At 34.6% G+C, this 25,867-nt stretch overlaps 3 protein-coding genes across 9 annotated transcripts in view; 2 read left to right on the top strand and 1 right to left on the bottom strand.

Annotated features, from left to right (window-relative positions):
• dnah5l (dynein, axonemal, heavy chain 5 like) overlaps positions 1–23,144 on the bottom strand; it is a 113,592-nt gene extending 90,448 nt beyond the window's left edge. Inside the window, exons 1-28 of the mRNA XM_002666688.7 lie at positions 23,101–23,144; positions 21,558–21,799; positions 21,349–21,440; positions 19,885–20,073; positions 17,844–17,918; positions 17,679–17,753; positions 16,944–17,015; positions 16,746–16,847; positions 16,008–16,194; positions 14,761–14,926; positions 14,554–14,647; positions 13,898–13,996; positions 10,736–10,917; positions 10,526–10,645; positions 10,236–10,437; positions 10,049–10,144; positions 9,742–9,909; positions 8,225–8,314; positions 7,968–8,123; positions 6,705–6,844; positions 6,318–6,469; positions 5,800–6,007; positions 4,692–4,779; positions 4,415–4,535; positions 4,142–4,308; positions 2,515–2,607; positions 2,061–2,264; positions 416–496 (exon numbers count right to left, since the gene is read on the bottom strand). Coding sequence (XP_002666734.3) covers positions 416–496; positions 2,061–2,264; positions 2,515–2,607; positions 4,142–4,308; positions 4,415–4,535; positions 4,692–4,779; positions 5,800–6,007; positions 6,318–6,469; positions 6,705–6,844; positions 7,968–8,123; positions 8,225–8,314; positions 9,742–9,909; positions 10,049–10,144; positions 10,236–10,437; positions 10,526–10,645; positions 10,736–10,917; positions 13,898–13,996; positions 14,554–14,647; positions 14,761–14,926; positions 16,008–16,194; positions 16,746–16,847; positions 16,944–17,015; positions 17,679–17,753; positions 17,844–17,918; positions 19,885–20,073; positions 21,349–21,440; positions 21,558–21,786 — 3,648 coding nt within the window. The 5' untranslated portion in view covers positions 21,787–21,799; positions 23,101–23,144. The remainder of the gene's footprint in view (positions 1–415; positions 497–2,060; positions 2,265–2,514; positions 2,608–4,141; positions 4,309–4,414; positions 4,536–4,691; positions 4,780–5,799; positions 6,008–6,317; positions 6,470–6,704; positions 6,845–7,967; positions 8,124–8,224; positions 8,315–9,741; positions 9,910–10,048; positions 10,145–10,235; positions 10,438–10,525; positions 10,646–10,735; positions 10,918–13,897; positions 13,997–14,553; positions 14,648–14,760; positions 14,927–16,007; positions 16,195–16,745; positions 16,848–16,943; positions 17,016–17,678; positions 17,754–17,843; positions 17,919–19,884; positions 20,074–21,348; positions 21,441–21,557; positions 21,800–23,100) is intronic.
• Positions 1–25,867, top strand: part of agap3 (ArfGAP with GTPase domain, ankyrin repeat and PH domain 3) — a 985,397-nt gene that overhangs the window by 875,115 nt on the left and 84,415 nt on the right. The window lies entirely within an intron of this gene.
• Positions 22,486–25,867, top strand: part of LOC571431 (epidermal growth factor receptor-like) — a 31,500-nt gene continuing 28,118 nt past the window's right edge. For 2 of the 7 annotated variants that reach the window (XM_073940993.1, XM_073940995.1), the window contains exons 1-2: positions 22,552–22,606; positions 24,202–24,513. In XM_073940993.1, coding sequence (XP_073797094.1) covers positions 24,420–24,513 — 94 coding nt within the window. In that variant the 5' untranslated portion in view covers positions 22,552–22,606; positions 24,202–24,419. Of the gene's footprint in view, positions 23,531–24,201; positions 24,514–25,867 lie in introns of all 7 variants that reach the window. The other 5 variants (XM_073940992.1, XM_073940990.1, XM_073940994.1 and 2 more) reach the window with 5 other exon arrangements.

Raw genomic sequence — 25,867 nt, 5'->3', positions numbered from 1 at the left:
ATAGCTTAAAGGGGCTAATAATTTTGTCCCAAAAATGGCTTTTAAAAAATTAATAACTGCTTTTATTCTAGCCGAACTAAAACAAATAAGACTTTCTCCAGAAGAAAAAATATTATTAGACATACCGTGAAAATTTCATTGCTCTGTTAAAAATAATTTGGGAAATATTTAAAAAAGAAAATAAAAATCAAAAGGGGGCTAATAATTCTGACTTCAACTGTATATATATATAGATCTTTAGGTGGGTCATGTGATAAACTTGAAGCCTCTCCTCTGGATTTTAATGGATTTCAGGTAACGGTCACAAAAAAAACTCAGGCAGGTGGGTCAGCTGGAGTATTTAAAACTCACGCATGAAAGGGTTAAACCATAGGTGTTTGCAAAATTTGTTAAGCCTTGTTTAACAATTACGTACGGAATATAGAGATAGCTGGGTACTGAAATCTGCCAAAATTGGGTTGGTCTGCAAAAAAGCCTTCACCTGCTCTGCAGGGTCCTGGATAAAAGAAAAGCATAAGATGTCACACATGTTAATATCCTGATGCTACAACTTCATTTTATTTTCATGTCTAAAACATGTGTCCGTTTACTTTTAAGGTTTTATCACAAGCACTTATAAACTTTTAAATGCTAAAAATAAATGATTTGTGAATTTGCAGAAACATAGTAACAAAAAAAGAAAGCAGAAAGTATTTTTTGTGCATATAGTAATTTTTCTGACATGCGCCACGGTGAAAATGAAAGGATGACTATGACTATAGATCCTGTCACACAGTCCTACCGGTAAATATTCTTAAAATTACCGGAACAGTTTTATGAGTAAATTTTTCAAAAGTGCTGTTGACACAGGCAAGGACATTCCGAATGTTCCGAAAAAACATTCACACATCCATTTCAAAATACCGATAAATTCTGACATCATTAACCAGAAATGAGCTATGAACGGCCGCACTTGTATTTGTAAACATAAAGGGAGTTACACGGTTGATGGTTTCACTAATATTTAAAACTTTAGCATTCATGTAGCTGCTTTTGTCCAAGAGACAGACCACATAACTATAGAAAAAAAAAAACATCCAAAGGCAGAGGCGCTAATCTAAGCTAGGTTTTATTTTCTAAGGTAGAAACAGCTTTGTTTACACATTTGACTACATTACAAATGCTGATGATATGAAGGAACACTTTCCCATGTCAAAATGTACATTTAAGTGTGTGCTGCGTTTTTAAAACGAAAGTCTACCGATGTTATAAGCTACTAAAATCTGACTCACAGGAGCAAATCACGCAACTGAACGCAAACGTTGCAGCTAAACTCACATCGATTTATCACAAGCATTTTATCGATCCTTATTTCCACAGTTAACACTAAGAAGGTACATAGAAGCGTAATCGGACTAACAGGCAGCAGCTAAAATGGTCTGGAAAAGTATTCAAAGGCGTTTACTTTCATAAACAGCGCAGATGTTAATGCGAGTGTTCTGATTGGCTGGAGTAGACGTCTCTCGTAAACGCGTATTAAATGTGAAAGTGCTCTTTACTGGCAATTTTCCTTCTCCGTGCACACAGAGCAGCATTCTGGGAAATTACTGGTAATGTTACATCTACTCTTTCCAGAAAAAGGTGGAACAAGTTTACTGGTATTTTTCAAAAAGGGCCCTGTTCACACATGACCCTTTTCTGCAAACCTGTTGGCAATGTTGCAGAAAAGTCTGTATGTGTGAAAAATGATTAATTAATGGAGCATGTTAGAGATATCTGTAAATGAAGACAGATGTGTAACTTTTTAGAGCCTACAAAAACATTGTCATTGACTTGTATTATATAATTCACCAACTGTATCATATGTGCAACCACTGTATCAACAATCTTGGCACTGGAGCGCATGACATCGGGAACTTTTTTATATGGAGATTTTTATTAACTGCAGGCGTCAAAAACACCAAGCACAGCAGGTGGTTAGAACATGAGTTGCCTGGGTGTCTCTCACTGCAAGAAATGTGTATGGTGTGATCGTTTACATCGACTATATGGATTTATAGGGTTGTTGTTTTTTTAAGTACCTGGTTCCACAAGGCTGAAAACTGAGACAAATCTTCCAGGATGTCCCCAGCATCTGCTTTCAGGGAGGACACCAAAGGGACAAGCTGGGAGAGAGACTTATTCACATCCTTATGCTCTGTCACATGTCTGTCCAGAGACCTCAGCAGGATTGGTTTAGAGACCACCGTTTCATCTCCATGCTCTCGTGCTGCTACCTGCTCTGCCTGTGAAGTCACAACACTTCTACTGTCAACTAATGTCAACTAAACACTAACAAGTTTATAAATCATTTGTGGCAGCCCATTAATTACCACATGATAATTTTGATTATTTTTGATGATATTTTGACCCTCATGGTATAGAAACAAGAACAAATTTAATGTACAGTAATTTACCTTGCAAGTAAAAATAGTAGTCTGAGGAAATGTGCAGTATTGATAAGCTTAATATATTTGGATTCTTTAAATCTGTTACCTGCAATTGATCTTGTTGTAAATGGAAATAGTTCCAAAGTGGAATGTCCTTTGCCATAGAAAGCACCATGTTTACACCTTTATTGAGTATGCCCTGCACAAAAACAAATAAGCTTTAGGAATTGTAAATCTCATGAAATTGAAAAGCAAAATAAACCACATATTATTCTCATATTATCAATCTGTGTCTCTGTTTATGCATAGAACAACTACTAATACTGCCCAAAAGTTCAATTTTTTTTTAAATAAGCCTTGTAAGCTCACAGAGACCTGTATATATTTGATCAAATATAAATTACAAAGTTAAATTTTTTACATTTTGTCTCCTGTCGTCAGCTTCATGATCTTTAAGAGTTATTTGTGGAAACTATGATACTTTTTTTAATGAATAGAAAGTTTATCAAACAACTAATAAGAAAATTAATGGTAAAATAACTGCATATATTTAAATCAGAAATGCTTTGTAAAATATACTGTCAAGCCTGAGGGTGCTTTCACACATGTGAATTGATTCAGTTGTTCCGAAACAGAGATTACAATTGTTACATTGTTGCTCTTTGCTCTTGGAGCGGTTCGCTTTCACGTTGCAAAGTTTCTAATCGGACCTAAAGAGCTAAAACAAGTCACATGCGAGTAAACTCTCCTCACATTGGTCAGAGTGTCAGGGTTTATTTTGCAGCGTCCCGCTAAGCTGTCAGGAGAGGTGGTGGTTTGATGGTGATTGACAGGGTGCGCGCACGATGTGTCTGAGGAGAGATGTGGTGGGGAGGGGTGAGAAGGGTGCCCGACGTAGCCTATTCGAGGACCGGGAGGGAGATGCGAGATTACCGGGAGATCATCACTCGTTTGCGGGCATCCGGAGACTCACGAAACTTCCCGCCATACTCATAATTCTCTCTTCATATAGCCGTATGCCTATTACATATCCATAAAACACTGTGATATAACCGCGCTCGGATCAAATCACTTTCTCACTGTAATCGAACCGCTCCAGGGTTCGTTTCACTCGAGCCGAGACCACCTCATTCAAGCGATCTCGGAGCGATTACTTTGGCACAGAACAGAGCGCGATGGCCCTGTTCACATATACCAAACGAACCGCGCTAACTGGGCAATCGAGACACGTTCCGAAACAAAAGTGTAGGTGTGAAAGCACCCTGAAATCATTCATACCCCTAGCATATAGTTGTTTAATTGTAAATAAAAGCCGTTGGCCCCTATAGCCTAGTCGTTAGGGGCACCGACATACAGCACCTTGGTGATCATGGCGACCTGAGTTGGATACCCGGCTCAAGGTCCTTTATTGACCCTACTTCTCTCTCTGCTCCAAATGCTTACCTGTCTGTAACCTCAACTGTCCTATCTCAATTAAAGGTGAAATGTAAATAAAAGCTGGGGAATTATTTTTTATTTTCACAGAGAAACCTGTGTCATTTTCGATAATAAAATCTTACTGGTTGAATAAAAGTAACTCTAAGTCAGAATTTGAATAATTTTGGGCTTGACTGTACATGTCTTTACACATTTGCTGAAGAAAACTAACAAAAATCATCCTGACCTCATTCGTTTAGAGAAGTGTAAGCATACTTTAAAATCTGATATTGTACTCGTTATTTTCACATCAGTACCTGTATGTGCTCAAAACTTGGTCTGAAGACAATGTTGGGAATGGCTAGCTCAACAGAAACCCTGAAAAGAGGAACCTGGATGGTAGCTCCACTTGGAGATGAAGAACGATATGAGGAGCTCGCAGCAAGCAGACGACGATGCAAAGCATTTAAAGAAGATTTGGTAGCTTTCAAATAAAAAGGACAATTACATTAAAGAATTACTCTGAAGTAACACTAATATTTTAAAAACATTCTCATATTTAGACGAAAGTGATTCCATTGCATGTGTACCTGTGACCAGGGCTTCTGTGTTCCTTTGACACAACTGCCCCATCATTATGTAGAAAGCACACGGCAGGCATTGTAGACAACGAGTCATCTGCTTGGCGTCAGGATGCAGACAACTGCATTTCTGTGCATTAAAATGAGTCAAACAAAAGATTGTAAAGCGCTTAGGGTTATTTAAATGAATAGTATAAATAAGGACTATATAAATAAGTAACAACATACTAAAATTTACTACACACATTACTTTACACACATTGTAATCAAATAAATTGATAATCACCTTCAAGTTGACTCTTTCTGAGGGTTTCAGCATTCTGTTCAGCTCCTCGGCTATCTCTAACATTGAGCGCTCCACCTGCTGACTTGCACTTAAACAGAAATAATAATAATAATAATAATAAAATTTATTTATATAGCGCCTTTCCAGAGCTCAAGGACACTTTACAAGGAATGCAACAAAAAGATAAACAAACATACATGAAGTCAAATATAACAAACTGGAATTACACAAACAAGACACCTAAGAGACATATGAGCAGAGTGGAGGTGGATAAGATAAAGTAGTCAGTTTGGCAGATCAGAAGCGAAGCATTCAGAAAATAAGTGAGTCTTAAGTAAGGAATTAAATTCAGAGATATTATTAGCAGAGCGGAGTGAACGTGGTAGAGAGTTCCAGAGTTTGGGTGCAATAACACTAGATGGTCTGCCCCCCATTGAAGAGAGGCGGTACCGAGGGACAGCGAGAAGGCCAGAGTCAGCCGAACGTAAAGAGCGAGTTGGGGTGTAGGGGACTAGCATGTTGCAGAGATAGGAGGGTGCTAGGTTATTTAAGGATCAAAATGCAAGGAGGAGAATTTTGAATTTAATGCGGAATGCAACCGGGAGCCAATGGAGATCGTACAAGCATTACTGGATCTGTAGTGACAACAGACCGCAAAGGATGATGGCCATGCCTAGGCTGACAGGAATTGTAGTTCCCGCTACCTCCCGTTCGCTTTATTCGCCTAAACAAACTTTTTTCAGAAATAGTTTAATTGAGTCATGCGCCTACGGTAATATTGAAAAAAATTACTATTGCGGTATGACGGTATTTACAATATTGTTACATCCCTAATACATATATATATATATATATATATATATATATATATATATATATATATATATATATATATATATATATATATATATATATATATATATATATATATATATATATATATCATATATATCATATATATATATATTTATTTATTTATTTATTTATTGGTTTTGATTTCTTTAGTACATATTAAAAGCCCCTGAAATCAACAAAGACAGTGTTTTTTAAAAAAAATTTGTCTCTTTTGACCATATCATTTATAACATATTTTAAAATTGTCACTCACACTTTCAGCGTTTCTCTCTCAGTGCTGATGGTGGCCGCTGTATGAGTGAGAAACATCTCGGGTGTAACTGGTTCATTTTCTGGTAGTGTCAGCAGTGTGGTCGAACACATGGACTCTAAGGTATGATTAATCCGACAATCCAGGATATCTGTAACCACCTTCAGTACTTGCTCCAGCTCTTGTAATGCCTTGTACACACAACCTATGACTGAAAACATTGAGGGAAGATTTAATACATAAAGAAAAACACAATAACGTAGGATTAGACATTGAATGGAATTAATCTCCAAAAGATATTTGCAAAAGATGACACAATGTCATGTGTAGTGCCGGTCTCTTCCTACACAAGTTAATGTGCTCTTTGCTGTGTAAATAGCCTCTGTAGATGCTTTGCAAACCAAAATGAATGTATGAATTAGAATCTACTGTATGATGAAAGGTTTCATGGCAATAACCCCTTAATTTAATTTATCTAATATTTATTACTTTTGCAATTTATATAAAGTTATATTTATTACAATAGTCAATATTGAGAGACGTCCATGAAAGAATGGTCAGCCCAGGGGACAGAGCAGTCTCCACAGATCTGATGAAGGGCTTCATCGGGGACTTTAATACACCTGGTATCTTCTTGACGACTGCATGAAACTCTTTCAGCATCATCTGTAATCTAGGACCATTAAAATGGGTTAATAAAAGTTACTGATAAAAGCTTATTCACTTCACACTTCAATTTAAAGCAATAATTTATGTCTCTCTTATAGCTTTATGAGAGGGTTTGCTGTCTTTTGCCATCATGCATTACTCATCATAACATTTTCAGAAGTAACTATACATGGTACACTAACCATTACTATACGATCATTGTAATGTTAATTTAGGCTACATATCTTTTGTGGACTCACTTGTAACGGTACTCCTTTAGCTGTGGTTCTTTGGCAGCCATGTCATGGATACCATCAGGTACAAGAGCACCCAGTTTATACATGTTATTTGCCTCTTGCAACACCTCCAGGACCAGAGGATCAAGATTTACATAGAACTCCTAAACAAAAATGATGTAGGATTAATAGGAGCAAGATAATTTTGATAATTATTTTGTTTTTGTATGTTGCAACTCAGGCTCATTGTGAATATGTACCCCTGTATAGATTTTGGGAGAGTGTAAATTATGTACCCAGGGGTATGTATGACTGCATTTAGTCTTTAAAATGAACGCTTCAGGGCAGTATGATGCAGCCGTCGGCTTCTGTTTCTTTTCACGCCACCAGCTGACAGCTTACAGTACCTCCGTGTGGACGGCTTTTCTGCTGTTACCAGTTTGCCCAGTGGATTGCCGTGTACGTCGGCAGACTTGGGAGGTAGAGCGCAGTTGAGTTCGGCAAGGTTTGAGGTTTGAGTTTAGCGAAGAATGGTTACAGAAAACCAAAAAATAAAATAAACAATAACAGGGTGAGAACGTGATAAGATCTAAAAACTTGGTAAAAAATAAAATAAAATCAGTAGAGGGCTTTTCTTGTCTGGATTGCTTTTGAAAACACTGTCGGTTGGGTTTAAGGAAGGATGTTGGTGGGTCATTCAGTCGGTCGGTCGGGTCTGTCAGTAGCTACTGATGGAGCAGGCGTGAATGGCAAGAAAGAAATTTAAGATCTAAAAAAACGTACACAGCAGCTTCTGGCGTATTCACGAAAACAAAAACTGCAAAAAAATAAATAAAATAAAAAAGTATCTCCTGGGACATATTTTGCACTCTACAGTAATGTATACAGGGCTTGGGTTGTGTATATTGGTGTTAGTATACAGTATGTGTTTCCTACATAATGGATTAAAAAAAATTTCTGCAATTAATTGTTAATAGATAATCATCATAACCTTCCAAAATAATTACTTCATTTGTCATACAGCCTGAAAACAAATAACTTTCTATATAACTTTTCCAGCCTTTGAAATGCTTTTGTAGCTTTCTCCTAACCTGTGCCTTTCTACATCTTTATCCCAAAGGTCTTTTATAAGCAAGGTGTAATGTGAGTAGAGGTATAGATTTTCACAGGCTTTGATGGTTTCCTAAGGCATTTAAATATAAAACTACTAATTAAGCTGCATACATTCACAATGATCCATTATGGCAGAAAATAATAATACAATTGAATAAAAAAATAGATGTGAACCTTGGTTGTTGGGTGTCTGGTCAGCAGCGAAGCATTGAGACCAGAGAGTCCCAATTCCACACCTTCAACCCAAGCTTTTTGATGTATCATTTCATACTCCAGGAGAACCGCAGCGAGTCTGTTGTATGACCGAATAATCTTCCTCCTGTCTGGCATCTAAAAGGCAAGACAAATTATTGTGCTGATCTGTGTTTATCTACTGATATATATAAAAATATTGAGTTAGATATATATAAAAATACTGTCTTATAAATCACCTGCAAAATGTCCAATTTGTCTTTTAGAATTTGCATGGGCAACTCAATTTTTTTAAACAGATGCTTTGACCATTCAATTTTGCCAGCCAACTGCAACAACAAACATTTAAATATTAAAGTTGTTTTCATTCAAGATGCAAAACTGGAATGTTGCAAAAAACATTTGTGAATAACACACCTTTTCCAACCAATGAGTCAAAGAAAACTAAATCGTAACGTCCTTATAAACTGGCGTCAAATATCAAAAGAAAAATGACCTGTCAGCCTCTTCTCCTACATAATACATTTTTTGAAGATCTTAGAAGACGAAATGCAATGAACACGCAGTGGATTTTGGTGCTTTTGGAGACAAGAGATGCTCAAGACAGTTCTGGACCACTGTGATGACGGACTTTGGCTAAGGGATTGTAGAATGACCAAAGCAACATTTCAGATGTTGTGCAATGTGGTCGGTCCACTGGTTTGTCCATTAAAGCCTTACCATTGCTGTCATTTCTGATATCACATGATGATTTTTTTTTAATCACATGCTGGAACGGTTATAATTTATAGTTTATGCATATTAAATTCAACATTTAACTTCTTATCGGATAAAAAGTTGATCCTACTCAATTGTGCGTATAAGTTTTTTAAAATGTATGCATATCTTGGAATTTCCATTTTTTGTGTAATATTCAAAAATGTGAATAAAAACATGGATGGAAACATACTGCTTATTTGCAGGGCTCAACAATAAGGACTGCCCGGTGGCCCAGGGCCAGCGTGAGAGACACTTGGGACAGTAGACCGGATCATAAATGGCCCGATTGGGACAGTGCTGCCTTGTCACTAATATTTAATTTGTCTGTGACTATTTGTCAATTGCATGCATTTTAAGTTTGTGCTTTTAAATCTTTAAATGCTACCTTCTCTGTAATGTGGTAAACAACATATTGCTTGCTGATTCGTCTTATCTGATTGATTTGACCATGCTATTTTTTTTTTTGTAACCTGGTAACTACCAGTACAGCGTAGAAACAGCAACATGTTGGCTCAAATTAAAAGGCTAAACGAAAATGTCTGTCTCTAACGTGTTGGAAGTAGACATTTACATGGAAACAACACGACAAAATAATAATGAAGTGATGTTATGCATAGTTTGCCGTCAGTTTGACAAGTCAGCCACCTTTTTTTTAAAAAATAAATTCAAACTGTAATAAAATGCCTCCACATTTTCCATAATGTTCTTTTTGTTTGCATAACACTTATATTTACAATTGCTTTTTGAGTATTGAAATTCTAGATTTACAGACTTTATTTTTGACACATTGTTTAAAATATGTGGTTAAAAATAGCTATTAACTTCCCTTTTTTTTGGTGGGGCCAGTGAAAATTTTGGCAGGGCAAGTAAAAATCTAAACCACTTGCCCGATCGGACCAGTAGAAAAAATCCTTAGCGTTGAACCCTGATTTGTGTTCCATATTCTCTTCTTTGTAGATAAAATAAAGCTGAATAGTTTATATAACAGGCAACTTACAGGGGTTAGTTGTGAAACGGGATTGTCCTTTTCTTTTTGGTAGCATTTGCGCACAAACTCAAGGTCACATTCGTAGCGTTGCAGAACTACCATGTATTTCTGGTTGAGGTCCATTTGTCTGCCCACACCGTTCTCAAATCTGGACAACAGCTCAAGGACCTGTTCAGTCTGTGGGTGAAATCAATAATATGGACTTTTTCAGTGTAGGAGAAATATATTTGTTTATTATATCAGTCATGACCTGTAATGAACAGAACAGTCTTTCAAGTGTCAGCTCACTAATGGTATATTTGCAAAATGCCCTTACAGTGAGTGGTCGTTGAAGCCATGTGTCAATCAGTGCATCAACAGACTGATAAAGCACCTGGATTTGATTTCGGAACTCGATGTAATCATTGTCAAACTAAAAAAAAGCATTAAATAAATAAATCATATGAGAGATGGCTCAAGTCAAACATACAAAATAAACTATAAAAATTAATACGCATTCTAACCTCTAATTTGCGATGGTCAAGCACATTGTAGGTCTTGGATTTGATGGTGGACACGATGTTTTGGTAGCGCATGTATATTTTCTCAACACCTTCAAATTTCATAAACTGCAGAACTGAAAAATCTTCAAGAGTCGTTGCCATGTCTGTTATCTTCTCCAGACGTTTGCAGAATGTGTCAAACTTTCCGAAGATGTAGTTTTCACTAGTGACATAACACATAAGAGCTGAGTTACTAAAGTAAATATGGTCACTTCAATTTCAACTTGACTTTAAAGCCGTGATTGACAGACCTTAATTCTAATTGGCGTTCATGAGGGTTCTGCTGTATTTTCTCCTTCATTTGGCGGAAGCATTGCTGGTACTCCTGGTTCAACTCAATACATTCTTTCATCCTCTTGAGCAATTCCTTTCTAAAATTGCAATAGGGATCAACGCATTATGTCTGTTAGCATTTATAAACAGTTCTAAAGAGCTTTAGCTGCATCTTACGTAACACTGACCTGTCCAACTCCCAGACTTTCGTCACCCCCTGGCAGAGATAAGCTTTGGAGGTGGTTACCATTTGATTCGTGACTTTCACAAAGAGAGATGTCATGTGTTCGGAGGTGTTGTAAAATTGAGACACTCTATGAATCATGTGTATGCTGTTCATCAGTTTGGGAATGTGTTTCAGCATGGAGGTCTGCAACAGATAATCAAAATATCCATACATTAAGTCGCACCAAGCTCACTCTCACAGACACACAAACACTTTAGTTTGCTGTTGTACTCCATGTAAAATCCAGAAACTAATCTTTTCTTTTGCACAGGTTTATTTAAAGAGTTTATGGTGCCAACTGATGACCAACAGTAAAAATTACAAGTTTGAGCTCTTCCCAGCAGGGAAAACCTCCAACGATCAAGAATGCATAACCATATGAGCTGCGTCCCAAATCGCACTTATGCACTATTATACACCATTTTGTAGTATAAATAGTGTAAGTAGTGTGTTCACACTGAAAACTCTAAAAAGAATAAGAGCACTTTAATTACCCGGATGATGCACTCATTCAGCTGCTAAAATTAAGTGTGTAATGATGGACACTTCACGCACTCAACGACCGCAGGTTTGCTTACGTAGCGGAAGAAGCGGAGCTATTGGACGCACATGATGAATAACTTTATTTATTTTGGATGGTGAAAGAAAAATTCTCCTATGAGAGTGATTATAGCGCCTCCCGTTGGTGAATGCGGCAATACTCACGGCAGTTATTATTTGATTATTCGTTCGTTATTTTCACTGATTTGGCAACCGTCAAACGTCATCAGGGAAACGGTTTGAATTTCCGCTTAGTAAAAAAACATTGGTGTGCCATTTGGGACGCCACTACATACAGGTACATATACTATCCTCCTGAGTGTGTAAGTGCATAAGTACATAGTGCATGAGTGCATAGTGTGCCATTTGGGACGCAGCTATGGTGTCATGGCTTTGCAATCAAAAAATGTGGTTATAATGGAAGTCAATGAATCAGAAACAGCCACAAATATTAAAAAAGCGCGATTTTTTTTAATCCTGCACAAAAACTAACAACGCATCAAAGGCAATGTTATTACCATAGACTGTAATAGATATGGATGTAGTATCTGTTACATCACCCATAGGTTTCTGAAAAGTGCAAATAAAGCTGCAAGTAGGCGTGGCCAACCGTCGCCATTTTGTTCACGTGTCATCACACCAATGGGGGTGGGGGGGGGCCAAAAAAGGGCAAAGAGATACAGATGGCTGCTAGCATTTTGTTTAGAAAGGTTTTCTTTGGGAGAAACTCTTAAAACTACATTACCTGTGACTTATTTGGGTTCTGACCACATGTGCAGAGTTGTGTACTTTATCAGAAAAGTGTTTAGTCTTTTAAAAACACTGTTGTAATAGATTGAGCCACTAATCATTGTTTTTATGACCTTTTTCTACAGAAGGAAAGCGCAAATTACTTCCAAACACTTCAAATATAGTCTGTGTTAGTAAATGCAAGGCTAGTGTTGAAATCCAGGCATAACACTGTATGACAGCGTTTCAGATGACTGTTCTGTAGTCTACAGCTGGTCAATCTCTCAGATTCTGGAGTGCATTACAGGTCTAAAGACAATTATAAATGATGAATTATCTTAAATAAAACTAATATATAGAGATGATATACAAGTATATACAGTAAATTCACTCACCTGGGAAATGGAGGCCACGTGAATGGTTTGTGAGCACAATTAAGTGCACACAGCATGGTATATCATCTAATAATTGTAGGAAATAAATCCAAAAGGCAAACGACTGTTTGAAGCCACATAAAACAAAACAAAAATATGATGTACATGCGGAGCTCAGCAGCTAATCAGCCGGAATCAGCTGAGGTGACATGCCGGTGACCAGCGAGACCTAGCTGTCTCTCAAGCGGCCATGCCCCTAATTATGCAGACATATTATAACCTAATAAATATGAAACGGATGAGTTATAGAAAAAAAATCACCCCTCTCACAGTTGTCATGAAGAGTAATATTAGCTATATGAACCAAAACCATCTTTTGTACCAGGCTGTAAACATGTTATTATCAGCTTTGAAATTGCCCAATTTAGCATTGCAGTCAGTGAACATCTGGAGCTCCTGGACCCAGCCCCCAAAAGGGAGTCGATGAATTGCAGTTTCAGTTACTTCCATATTGGCTTCACGAGGGTGAGCGGGATGTTGCGGCTTGGTTATTACTAATCTTTCATGTGAACAAGACTGAGATAAAAGGTAAAAAAAAAATCCAATCCACAATTACTTTTTATATTAAAAATTAGTCTTTTTGTGTTTTTTTCACCAAATCAGTGACATCATTTATGAACTTGGCAATTAAAGTGTCAAAATTCTGTTTTGATCAGGACTGAGGTTGATTAACATCTGATACATTTTTACAGCAGTTTAATTTAATTCAAATCAAATCAGGCCTTTATTTGTCACTTCGTATAGTGAAATTGATTTTGAAACAATTCGATGAGTGCGGGCAGCCAACTGGTCCAGCAGCCGTTTGTGTCGCAGGGGCACAATTCCACATTTTGGAAGAGCACTTTCTATCCAAGACTAAAAAGGGCATGTGCACTCCAAAGGTTGAGCCCAATGTGTGCACGTGCCTGATTTTTATGAATTATGCAAAGCTATTTACTAGGTTTGCTATTTTGAGTTTGGCATTTTACCATTATTTAACACTCTAAAAAAGCATGTCTGGACTCTTTTTGTACCTGTTTCGTTAGTATATTACACAGATTATATCACCCGCACAACTTTCCCATCCTATTGCACTTAAATGGGATTACCTATTAATCAGCTATCATGCTTATTAGCCCTGTTTTATAAATATTACTCAATATAAAAGCTTCTAATATTATTTTTTATATTTCATAATGTGACACTCACACAAAAGTGGCTGAATAAAGGCACTCTTGGTTACAGAACTTTTTTTGTCTTTTTTTTTACTGAAGAATGTATCAGTTTGGTTTCCCAGAGATGGGTTGCGGCTGGAAGGGCATCCGCTGCGTAAAAACTTGCTGGATAAGTTGGCGGTTCAATCCGCTGTGGCGACCCCAGATTAATAAAGGGACTAAGCCGACAAGAAAATGAATGAATGAATGTATTAGTTTGGAACTTACCGGAGTGCTTTTTTCCAAAAGTTCAAAGAACTTGTCAAGGGTAGATAAATATTTCACATTATCTTTAGCCTCATTGGCTACAATTGTAATACTGGCATCCTATAGATAAAAAAGGCATAATAAAAACATGTCAGTCTGTTAATAAGTGCACAATAAAATACAAATATTATTATGAAAAACAAAATTACAGCATTCTTTGATAATGCATGTCTATTGTAATGAGTTTAATATATGTTAATATTAAATTATAGCTTACTCAAAAATAAAAATGCACTCATCATTTATTCACCCTAGGATGGTTTTAAACCATTTTGAGCTTAATTTTATGTTGAAAATGTTAGAAATTTGGATCCTTTGACTTCCACAGTAGGTAAAACTAATTCTATGGAAGTCAACGGTTACAGGTTTCCAGCATTTTTAAAATAACTTCTTTTGTGTTCAAGAAAAGACAGATTTGGTACAAATAAAGGGTGAACAAATGATGACAAAATTTTCATTTTGGGTGAAATATGCCTTTAATTAGGAAAACCCTTGTGAATAGACAAGATGCTTTTTGAATCAGAATTGTGTGGTATTTTTAATGAAAAATTTAGATTTTCAAATATGGCATTACATCATGTAATACATATTACAGCACAAAGCGGAACTGAACTGACCAGTTCTTTCCATTTGCTCATTGTCTTGGACTTAGCTGCATGCAATATGCCAATAATCTTCTTCACATAGGGATCCTTGATTTCATCCATAAGGCTAAAAACAAACACAAATACACATTTAATAAATGTGTGTTGGATGTATAAACACTGGATTAAATATGAGTCATGGAGTAACTGAAGAAAAATACACTTTTGAATATATGGTACCTGCAGAAGGTGATCATTCTGCGCTTCCAGTGTGCCAACTCTGCTGAAGGTCCAATATCATCCGATTCTCTCCTAATGCGTTCACTCTCTGTCAACACTTGCTCGATCTGCTTGGCCCAGTATACCAGCACTGCTTCCAGATCTTCAACCAGCTCTGAGTTATTAGCTTAAACCCAAAAATGGGGGGAAAAAATTATGAGATAGTAATTATAAAAAAAATATATGTAAATAAACAAATTTGTTATATTTTACATATTTTTACATATTTATATATATATATATATATATATATATATATATATATATATATATATATATATATATATACATATATATATATATATATATATATATATATATATATATATATATATATATATATATATATATATATATATATATATGTTTTATAAATATTATATTATATGTTTTATATAAAACAAAAAATTAAATAACAAAATAATGAATGAATAAATGAAATAAAAGGAAATGGAATTAATAAAAAATTCATAATAAAAAATAAACTAAAATAATGAATGAATGATTGAAGTAAAATCAAATGGAATGAAAAAAAATTATAATAAAAAATATAACAAAAAATAAACTAAAATAATGAATGAATGAAATGAATTAAAATAATAATAAATATATATATATATATATATATATATATATATATATATATATATATTTTTTTTTTTATATATATATATATATATATATATATATATATATATAATGAATGAACGAACGAACGAACGAACGAACGAACGAACGAACTAACTAACTAACTAACTAACTAACTAACTAACTAACTAACTAACTAATTTATTAATTAATTAATTAATTAATTAAAATAAACTGGAATGAAATAAAAATAATAATACAAATAAAAGATAATAACAAAATAATATTAAACTTAAATAAAAATAAAATAATGAATGAAGTCAAATTAAATTAAATTGAAAAAAAATACTAACAGAAAATAAAATAAAAAAATGAATGAATGAATTAAATAAAATTAAATGAAATAAAATAAAATAAAAAATAAATAATAAAAATAAAATAAAATAATAACAAAATAATATTAAAATAAAATAATGAATGAAGTAAAATGAAATGGAATTAAATAAAAAATACTAACAAAAAATAAAATAATGATAGAATGAATATATACATGAAATAAAATGGAATAGAAAATGCTAAATATTATATATTTATTTATTTTTATTCATTTTTTTTTGTACCTGCATAGCTATAGTCTTCAGGCTTCTGTATGTGACTTAGATCAGGGGCTGATGGAATGTGATGAAGCTTAAACTTTTCCTCCATGTTCCTCATCACTGAAGAGAGGGTAAAAGTGAACTTATCCACAGATCTCAGGAAGTTTTGCACATCTGGGTTCATTTGGCCATCTTTTATAGCTCCCCAGTCCTGAAGAAAAGGTGTGAATAATATATTTGTTTTAGTTCTGGTTCTTCTGCTAGTAGTCTAGCATTTCTTTTCGCACTGTAACTTCACTAATGCTGATAAATGTGCTTTGTCATTTCATTGTCACAAACCTGTCCTTTAATGAGGCTTTGTGTTAATATTGGAAATTTATGGGTGATTTGACAAATGTTTGAGTATGATCTATATTTTCTTTTATTATAAGTGCATATATTTTACACCAATCTGGTACTAAAATTTGTTTACAGTAATATGATCAAGTGATTAAAATGCATTAAAATGTATCACATGTGGACACTTGAGTTCAGATTCCATCATGCTCTGCACCACTTTTTTCAAAGTGTGACTTACTACTTTGAGTACCACTGATTGAGAAGCCCCATGTTGATGAATGAACCATTAAGTTTAAGCTGCATTTAACGTCTCTTACATCAGTGATTGGATTGACAGAAACTCATCTTAATACCAGTAGTAAATGGAGCCTTTAATGATTTCCCAAGCATCATTTATGAAATTCACTGAATCATATAATATACCTCCTGCGACTTGAGGGCTTGGTTCATGACTTGAGTCAAAAGAAACTCCAGATTGTGCAGGATACTTGACTCTGAGCAGTCAAGCATTCCAAAATTCACCTCCTGCAGTGAATGACATAAGACAATCAAATACTTATAGATGGTACCAACATGGCCAGTTACAGTCATAAACTCTCTCTCACACACACACACACTGACCTGGGATATGTTTGTAGTTGTTATGGCCTTGTCTGTGATTCTCAAGAAAAACAAACACTGTCCAGTAAGAGCCTGCAATCAGTGAAGAGTAATGTTGTTCATTGTTTCTCTCCAAAGCAACAGGCATATATGATACTTGGTCACTGGGCATTTAGAACATGCTGTCCATCCAAAGCTACTTAAACAGCATAATTATATGACTGGAACAACCTGTTTCCTCATCATTTCAGGCTTCAGTGTTACATGATTCTTTAAAAAGTGCTGCAGTTAAATTATTCCCACTGCACAGTTTGTTTTAGTTTAGTTTAAAGAATTCTTTAAAGGATTGAGAATTTTGATGGTAATGCTTTTATTAAAAGAGTACCTGTAATGGCAGTGCTTATGGCCTTGATATGCCAATGATAATAATAAAAAAACTACTCATTGCAGATTGAAAGCAACTGTGATTAATTGTGTAATTGCCATTAATGCTCGGTTTGGGACTTGTGGAGCTGCGCATCGATGGATTTGCTCTTCAGTGTTTGGACTTTCAGTAATGACATTGGAACCACACTGAACTAAACCAAACTGAACTTCAACACTGAAAACTAGACTGATACAGTTTACATTTACTAGAACTTCTATGTTGTGCTGCTTTAACACAATCTAATCTATTTCTAGCACTATAGAAATCAAAAATAAATAAATAAATAAAATAAATAATTGTCCTACAGTGTACAAGAGTTGTTACTGTACCTCATGATCGCCTGATGTAATGAACAGCTTCTTCTGTCCTTTGGCTACATTCGAGGTGTCGTTCCCAGAATTGGACTACAGTGAAATACAGGCAGAAATTGACTTGTTTGTGTTAGGGCAGGCAAATGCTTTTATGATATCTGACAGTCAAGTAGTAGGTTTTACCGATTCAGTAGCTTGGTAGAACAACATGAGACTTTTTGAGCCATTGGCTGAGAAGAATTCCTCGATCATGTAGAACTGCAGAATAAAAGTTCACACATTTTAGGGCTCAACAATAAGGACTGCCCGATGGCCCGGGGCCAGCGTGTGAGAAGCTCGGGACAGTAGACAGGATCGTTACTGGCCCGATAGGGCCACTAATGCCCAGTCACTAAAGTTTAATTTGCCTGTGACTATTTGTCAATTGCAAGCAAATACAGTCAGAATAGAGAAACCTTTTGTGTTTTTAAGCCTTCAAATGCTACCTTCTCGGTTCCTCTTATCTGATTGGATGTTGTGAGCATGTTATTTTTTTCCGTAACAATCAGTACAGCTAAGAGACAGCAACATGGCGGCAACATCAAGTAATGATGCTAAAGGAAAACATTTGTCTGTAGCGTCTTGGAAGCAGACATTTACGAGGGTACACCACGACTAAAAAAAATGTGGTGATGTTTTGTACAGTTTGCCGTTAGTTTGGCAGGTCAGTCATCTTTTGGTTTTTCAAAAAAAATACCTGCACATTTTGCTACTTTTGTTTGCAAAACAATTTATTAACAATTTTTAAATATTTAAATTCTAGATTTACGAACATTTTGACATTTTTTTTTATTTGTGGCTTAGAAATGGCTATTAACTTTTTTTGGTGGGGCCAGTGACAATATTGGCAGGTCAAGTAAAAATCTGAACCACTGGTCCGATCGGGCCATTAGAAAAAAATCCTTAGCGTTGAACCCTGCATTTATACGCACCCAGTGCATGTTTTGTGATATTGAGAATGCCAACAGTAGGGCTGCACGATAATGGGAAAATATGCAATATAGTTGCTGAGTATTGCAGTAACAATATTTCTCACGATATATTATTTCCCAAGATGTTTTTTTAAATATACTGTATGTAGTAATATTAACATAAACTGGTAATATTTTTCAGATCTAACTACTAATTCTAATCATTTAAAATGCTATGAATGAGTGAAAACCTAAGTCTGGCTGTTGTCATTTTCCTCCTTTGTATTGACTTCTGTCATTAGTATTCATTTTCAAATCTAAGTTCACCTTTGGGCCACTCTAGCCAATAGCAGAACAGCATTTATTGGGGAGCTAGGGCAGGGTTTAAGAATAAGGACTGCCCGATGGCCCGGGGGCAGCATGAGAGACGCACGGGACAGTAGACAAAATCATTACTGGCCCGATTGGGCTATAGTGCTGCCTTGTCACTAAATTTTAATTTGCCTGCAACTATTTATCAATTGCATGTAAATACAGTCTTAATATCGAGAAACAGCTCGTGCTTTTAAACCTTTAAATGATACCTTCTCTGTGAAGTCGAAAACACTGTTTTGCTTTTCGGTTCCTTTTAACTGATTGGATGTTGTAAGCACACTTTTTTTTTTTGTAATCTGGTAAAAAACCAGTACAGCGAAGAGATGGCAACATGATGGCAACATCAAAATATGAGGCTAAAATAACTTCTGTTTCTAATGTCTCAGAAACAGACATTTACGTGGTAAGACACAACATAAAAAATGAAGTGATATTCTGAACAGTTTGTCATCAGTTTGGCAAGTCAGTCACCTTTTTGCAATAAAATACCTGCACATTTTCCAAACTGTTCTATTTTACAGACAAATATTTTATAAAAATTTAAATTCTACATTTATAGACAATATTTTTGTCACATTATGTAAAATATGTGACTAAGACATGGCTATTAACTTCTTTTTTTTTCTTTTTTCTTTTTTTTTTTTGGCAGGGCAAGTAAAAACCTAAACTACTGATCCAATCGGTTCAGTAGAAAAAATCCTTAGTGTTGAACCTTGTAGGGGATACAGAAAAGGCCCAATCTGATTAGTTAAATTTAGATAAACAATCTATGCATAAAATAAACGTTATTTATCAAATGTCTGCAATGCACACATTGCATATAATATTATCGCGATAACATTAATTTTCTTTTGTGATATAATGTGTAGCCCTAGTCAACACTATTATATTTTACACACCTTATCATCCGCAATGATAGCTTCCTCAACTTCCATGTCTGCCAGGCTGATGGCCTCTGCAATGACAGAGATGAGGTATCTGTGTCGGGAATCAAGAGCTGCTCTGCGCTCATCTTTGAAAGCTCTGACCAGTTTAACTCTCTCCTGCTGGGCTTCATTTGACAATATCACAGAGCGTTTCCCTGATATCTGAGAGAGAGAAGTCAAGTCCGTTTACAGCAAAACTACAAACATGTGCAACATGAACTGATATCCATATAACAAAGTATGTTCAGTAAAACTAACTGAACAAATCAAATATTTATAACTAGGTCTGCACGGAATCTACGCGTGCAGAATTTCGCAGATTTTTAGCCCATCATTAATTCTGTTTATTTACTTGAGTAAACGTGTGTAAATCTATATTAATTCAGTTTTTAAATTACGTACAGTAATATTGTTGACTAATATTAAAATCTTCAGGCGATGGGCAGGGCTAAATTGTCCGTAGTGAACAGTATGTGTGTGAATGAGTGTTTGTAGATGTTTCCCAGAGATGGGTTGCAACTGGAAGGGCTTCCGCTGCATAAAAAACGTGCTGGATAAGTTGGCGGTTCATTCCACTGCGGCGACCCCGGATTAAAAAAGGGACTAAGCCGAAAAGAAAAAAAATGAATGAATAAAATGTTCATCTGATTTATGTACAATGCTGTTTATTTTTTAGTAGAGATATTTTATGATAGACTTTGTGTACCAAGTAAAGTAAATCTAATTGGATTTGAATTTTAAACATTAAATAAAAGTTTAAAATATATATATATTTTTTATTTTACATATTAAGGTTTTAGTTATGATACTCCCAAAATAATTTCACAGAAATCTGCAGATTTTTACCGAAATTCTCCACAGAAATAGCAAAAAAATGTCCGCAGATTATGTCTGGCCCTACTAATAACCAATTTTTGTAGATTTTCTCTTTTGGTCATTTTGTGTATAGTATTACTTTTAAAATTATACGAAAAAAATATGTAATAATAAAGAAATAAATAAGTGACCCTGGATCACAAATCAATAATTTTGACCCATAATTATGGGTCAAAATTATTGATTTTTCTTAAATGCCACAAACATTAATCGCGTTTGATGAAAAGAAATGTAGTGAATTTCCTACAGTAAATATAAAAACTCATATTTTGATTAGTAGCATTAATATGCATTGCTAATAGTAATAGCTTAATTTAGATAAGGTGGTTTGCTCGATGTTTTTTTTTTTTTAATACTCAGATTCTTTGAATTATTTGGCCATTCTACAAAGCCATATATCAATAGAGAGCTCATTTATTAGGATTTTTGGTGATGTATAAATCTCAATTAAAAACTAATTGACACTGATAACTGATTATGTAGGCCAGGGTCTCACACAAACACACACACACACACACACACACACACACACACACATAAAATATTAAATCGTTTACTTACAGCAGTTTGGACTGGGGCGGGTACAGCAGTTGGTAATGCATGTTCAATGTTTTTTATCTTTCGCAATCCGAGTCTTCTGTGTTTAATAACACCTACAGTACATTTAAGAAGACATACAATGGAGAGAATCTTATCTTACTTATCAGTACATTAAAACCACATGTGGTTGTAAAACATCAATCTGTTAATCTCAAACACTGTCATCATACCAGTTTTTATAGTGGTTAGTGGTGGTTTTACTTCTAGGTCCAGATGTGAGGGTAGGAGTGGGTTCATTATATCATCTTTCTCTTTTTCATGAGGTGACCCAGTGTTTTCCTCCTCAAATTGAGAGTTTTGTTTCTCTTCCATGGACATGCCAGGTACTTCTGACTCAGGATCAGTTGCCCCTTCTGCGCCGTTGTCTTCCATAGGAGGAGACTCTTCGTTTTCTGTCATTTTTTTTTTATGTCTAGGATGTTCAAATGAGAAATTATTTATCATTCACAGACACACTGCAGATATACAATACCTTAATGATATTCCTTAATGCTACACTTATAAATACCATAGTGTATTCAAGTCTAGTAAGGCTGGATACTTTAATTAGATGCACATTTTTAAGGTTACATGTCAATTTTAGTCTATGTCCCTTTTTGGATTTCCATAAAGTTTTCCCCCCAGTCTAATGGAAAGGGAATATTTCCCCTCCTCCCTCCCAAATAAAAAAAAGAGAAAAGGAGGGGAAAAAAGATTTTGTGCCTGTAGATTTAAATAAATATTTTAAAGACAGTTTTCTCAAAAAAAGATGCGTTTTAGAAATCTATTTATATAATATATGTTGATTAAGTCATTAATCTCCACTTCATCAGTGCTTAAACCAAATTGTACATTTTATTTATATCAAAATTCAGATCTTTGTCAGACAGGAAGATCTTCGGAATTTGGATTTTGCTGATCATATATACTTTATTTTACAAGTAATTGTGAATGTTAATTTTTCAGCATGTTCACAGTATTTTCTGATTTATGGAAAGATAAAACTATATTATTATGATTAAATGTTTATGCTAGCTATTTAATCAAGGACTAATTTGTCCATTCAAATATAAAATTTTAGAAACCGTGTATATGCAATGTTAGGGATTAAACATCTGGGCAAGTATGGTGATAAAAAATAATTTTTACCCACGGCCTATTCAGCTGCAACGTCTTCCTTTAATTTCATTTAAATTTGAAGAGGATTAACCGACATAACGAACATCCTGTCACAGAGTTTGTGTGTAAATCAATGAAACCTTTCGGAAATTATGACATTTACGAAAACTGTACTTCTAATTAACTGTAGATGAATTATTAAGTATTTAAATCGGGTCAAATGACTATATGTTAGAAAGTTTACCATATAACGTTAAAAGCTTTAGGTTGGTTAGAAATATGGGAATTTGTGTCAGCAGTACTTTGGGGGATTTCTGATCGTTAGAGAAACTTGTTAGTTCTGATAGACCAACAAAAAGAAAATTACGTAATCCATCAACAGCATTATGGTTTAACAAATCATATAACGTTAGTATTTCTTTTTATTTTAACGTTAGTCTCTTAATGACCTTAGCTCTGTCAAACGATTATTCTAGTCAGCGAGTCCTTTTTAACAGTCCTATTTGTAGTATAAAGTGCATAAAGCACCCTAGATTACCTTTTAACTTAACAAGAAAACATATTTAGAGTAAGTAATGATTTTATTTCCCTTTGCAGTTAATTTAGCGCACTCACCTTGACTGAGGGTCCTCAAATCTGTGAGAACGAACTGAAAGCCTGAGGCAAAGTTTATTGTTGCTATGGTGATCGAGGCGCGCGCCTGAGCAGGACGCGCACACAAATCAGACCATCAAGAATAGAAGATGAACTTGAGCATCATAAAAAGGACATTTCGCCGTTATAACTTTAATTATAGAGAAATAAATTATGTATTATTTAACCTCAACCAAAAAGCACACTACATAACGATTACACACAGCGATATGCGCAAATTTATTTTTTAGTAAGTGACATTTTGGTAATAGGCCTATATTTAGTATCACTATTTTGAAATATTTCACATAAGATGTTTAACAGCGCAGTATTTCCCATTTGTTTTTCTGGAGAAAATGTTTTTTAACTGGAATAAAAGCAGTTTTTTTAATTTCTAATATCAATTTCAAAGGTGAGTATTGAGGCCCCTATTTTTCAATCGGCCACAGAACAAATCACTGCTTAAATTGCCTAATTAACCTAACTTGCCTAGTTAACCTAATTAACCTAACTGAGCCTATAAATTGCAATTTAAGTTGAATACTATCTTGCAAATTAACCAGTAAAAAATATCATGCACTTTCATCATAAAGATGAAAAAAATGCCTATCGTCTATCTTCTCTCTATGAAACTGTAGACTTGGCAATCTAAAAGAATAAAAAAAAAAAATCAGGAGTGCTAATAATTTTGACCTCAACGTGGACTGTGTGAAGATTATGCTACATGTGTCATAAAACTTCACTTATTAATATAAAATGAATATTATGGAAATAAAAATTTATATAAAATTTGTAGTAAATAAAATTATTAAAGTTCTTTTCTTTATAAAATATAATATTATTCGTTGTGCAAAATGGGCAAAATGAAATTACAGAATATATATTAGTATCAAAATAGCCATAGTCTACTAAAATAGCAATAAAATGTATGTATAATTATATAAGGGAAATATAACATTGAATGATATTAATATTAGATATTATTTCCAATTACTATATGATAAAATGCATTTAGTCATTATCAGGCATCACAAAAGTAGGTGCCCACATCCACCCACTAATAATCAAATAACCTATTTGCAGAGCGATCAAGTCGCGTCGCACGCGCGATGTGAAGGCGAGTTGCGTCCGTCACGTCACAGCTGTATGGAGGAGCGCTCAGGGCCTCAGACACGCTTCACTCGAAGAAAAGTTAGAACGGGACAAACTGCAGGAAACGACCTCTGTTACGAGCTACATATTGTTCATTTAACGGATTATCTGAACAGAAACAAATGCTTTAAAATATCCCACTGTTAAACATGAGGTTTACGAAGCTGTCTCTGTTCTGTGAATTGGGAATCATATGCCTTGTGCTGATCAACGCAGGGTGGTGCGCCGTTTTTGAGAGGAAAGGTGAGTGAAGTTGCTCCATCTGTCACTAACTCTTTTTTTAGATTACGTTCTGAAATGCTAGTCCCGAAAGCTTTTTTACACTGATATATAACAATTTTATACATTTTTAATCAGAATTTGCTTTAATTAAAAAAAAAAATTGACACCTAAAGGTCCATGTCCAGGTCTAAAATAACCCACATCTAAAATCCATAATGATACATACATTTTTAAAGCCTTAAGCATTTCCAAGCATTTAAATGAGCAATTTTTGCAAGGCGGAAAATAAAATTGTTAAAACAACCTGCCGAATTACATACAGAGAGAAAGACCAAATATAGCATAGACTACTAGCTTTACTTATAAATTGCTTAACAATGAACTAACAATCACTAACATAATTAGTTGCTTATGAGCAATTCCAGCGTTATGGATGTGACATCTGCAGTAAAAACTCAAAACATATATTCACAGAGAATGTAAACATTATATTGAAACATCTGTTTACATGTTACAAAACAACACAGAGTTATGGGATTAAAAAAATATCAATCTGTAAACATTTTTTTATATTTTAAATGAGTAAAATAAACATGCGTTATGGATATGACCAAAAAGTTTGCAAGTTAACAGTATACAAAATACTTTGTAGAAACTCTATGAATTAAACCGCACAACCCAAAAGAAATTATGCTAATCAAAAGGAAAAGAGTTGGCTTACTATAAAACAAAAATTATTTTATTTTGTTTGACATTTTTGCATTTATGAAGTAAAACCTTCGTTATGGATGTGCTTTCTCTCTATTATGGATGTGACAGATTGTGTGACAGAAATTGGCACTTGTGTGACTTGTGTAAATCATTTAATCATAAATATACTGTATTTATGCAAAATATAAAATGCATAAATAAAAATGAAATTAAACAATATGTGACCCTGGACCACAAAACCAGTCTTTTTTGGCATGAAAGAACAATAATTCTGACTCCTATAATGTATTGCTGGCTGTTGCCAAAAATATACTCATGCAACATAAGTCTGATTTTGTAATTCAAAATATTATATATTCAAATGAATTCTTACCAAGTCAACATATTAGACTACTTGGAGGAAATCATGGCACATGTAAGAACACAGAAGCCAGATTTACCTTTAAGAATATTTCTGTAAAATCTCTCAGACAGAAAAACAGGATGCGTTTCAACAATTGCTGTTGACTTTTTGTGATCATGTGGATCAATACTTTTTGCAACAGTGCAAACTTGCTTTACAAACTGTGTTGATCCAGTGACACAGACTTAAACTTAGTCACAAGCTGAACATATAGAGTTATCTGTTGGAAAACAAGCTTATGGGGAATTTGGGTTATAGGAC

This window comes from Danio rerio, chromosome 24, assembly GCF_049306965.1.
Source record: "Danio rerio strain Tuebingen ecotype United States chromosome 24, GRCz12tu, whole genome shotgun sequence".
Lineage (NCBI taxonomy): Eukaryota > Metazoa > Chordata > Actinopteri > Cypriniformes > Danionidae > Danio > Danio rerio.
This window is presented reverse-complemented; position numbering and strand designations above follow the sequence as displayed.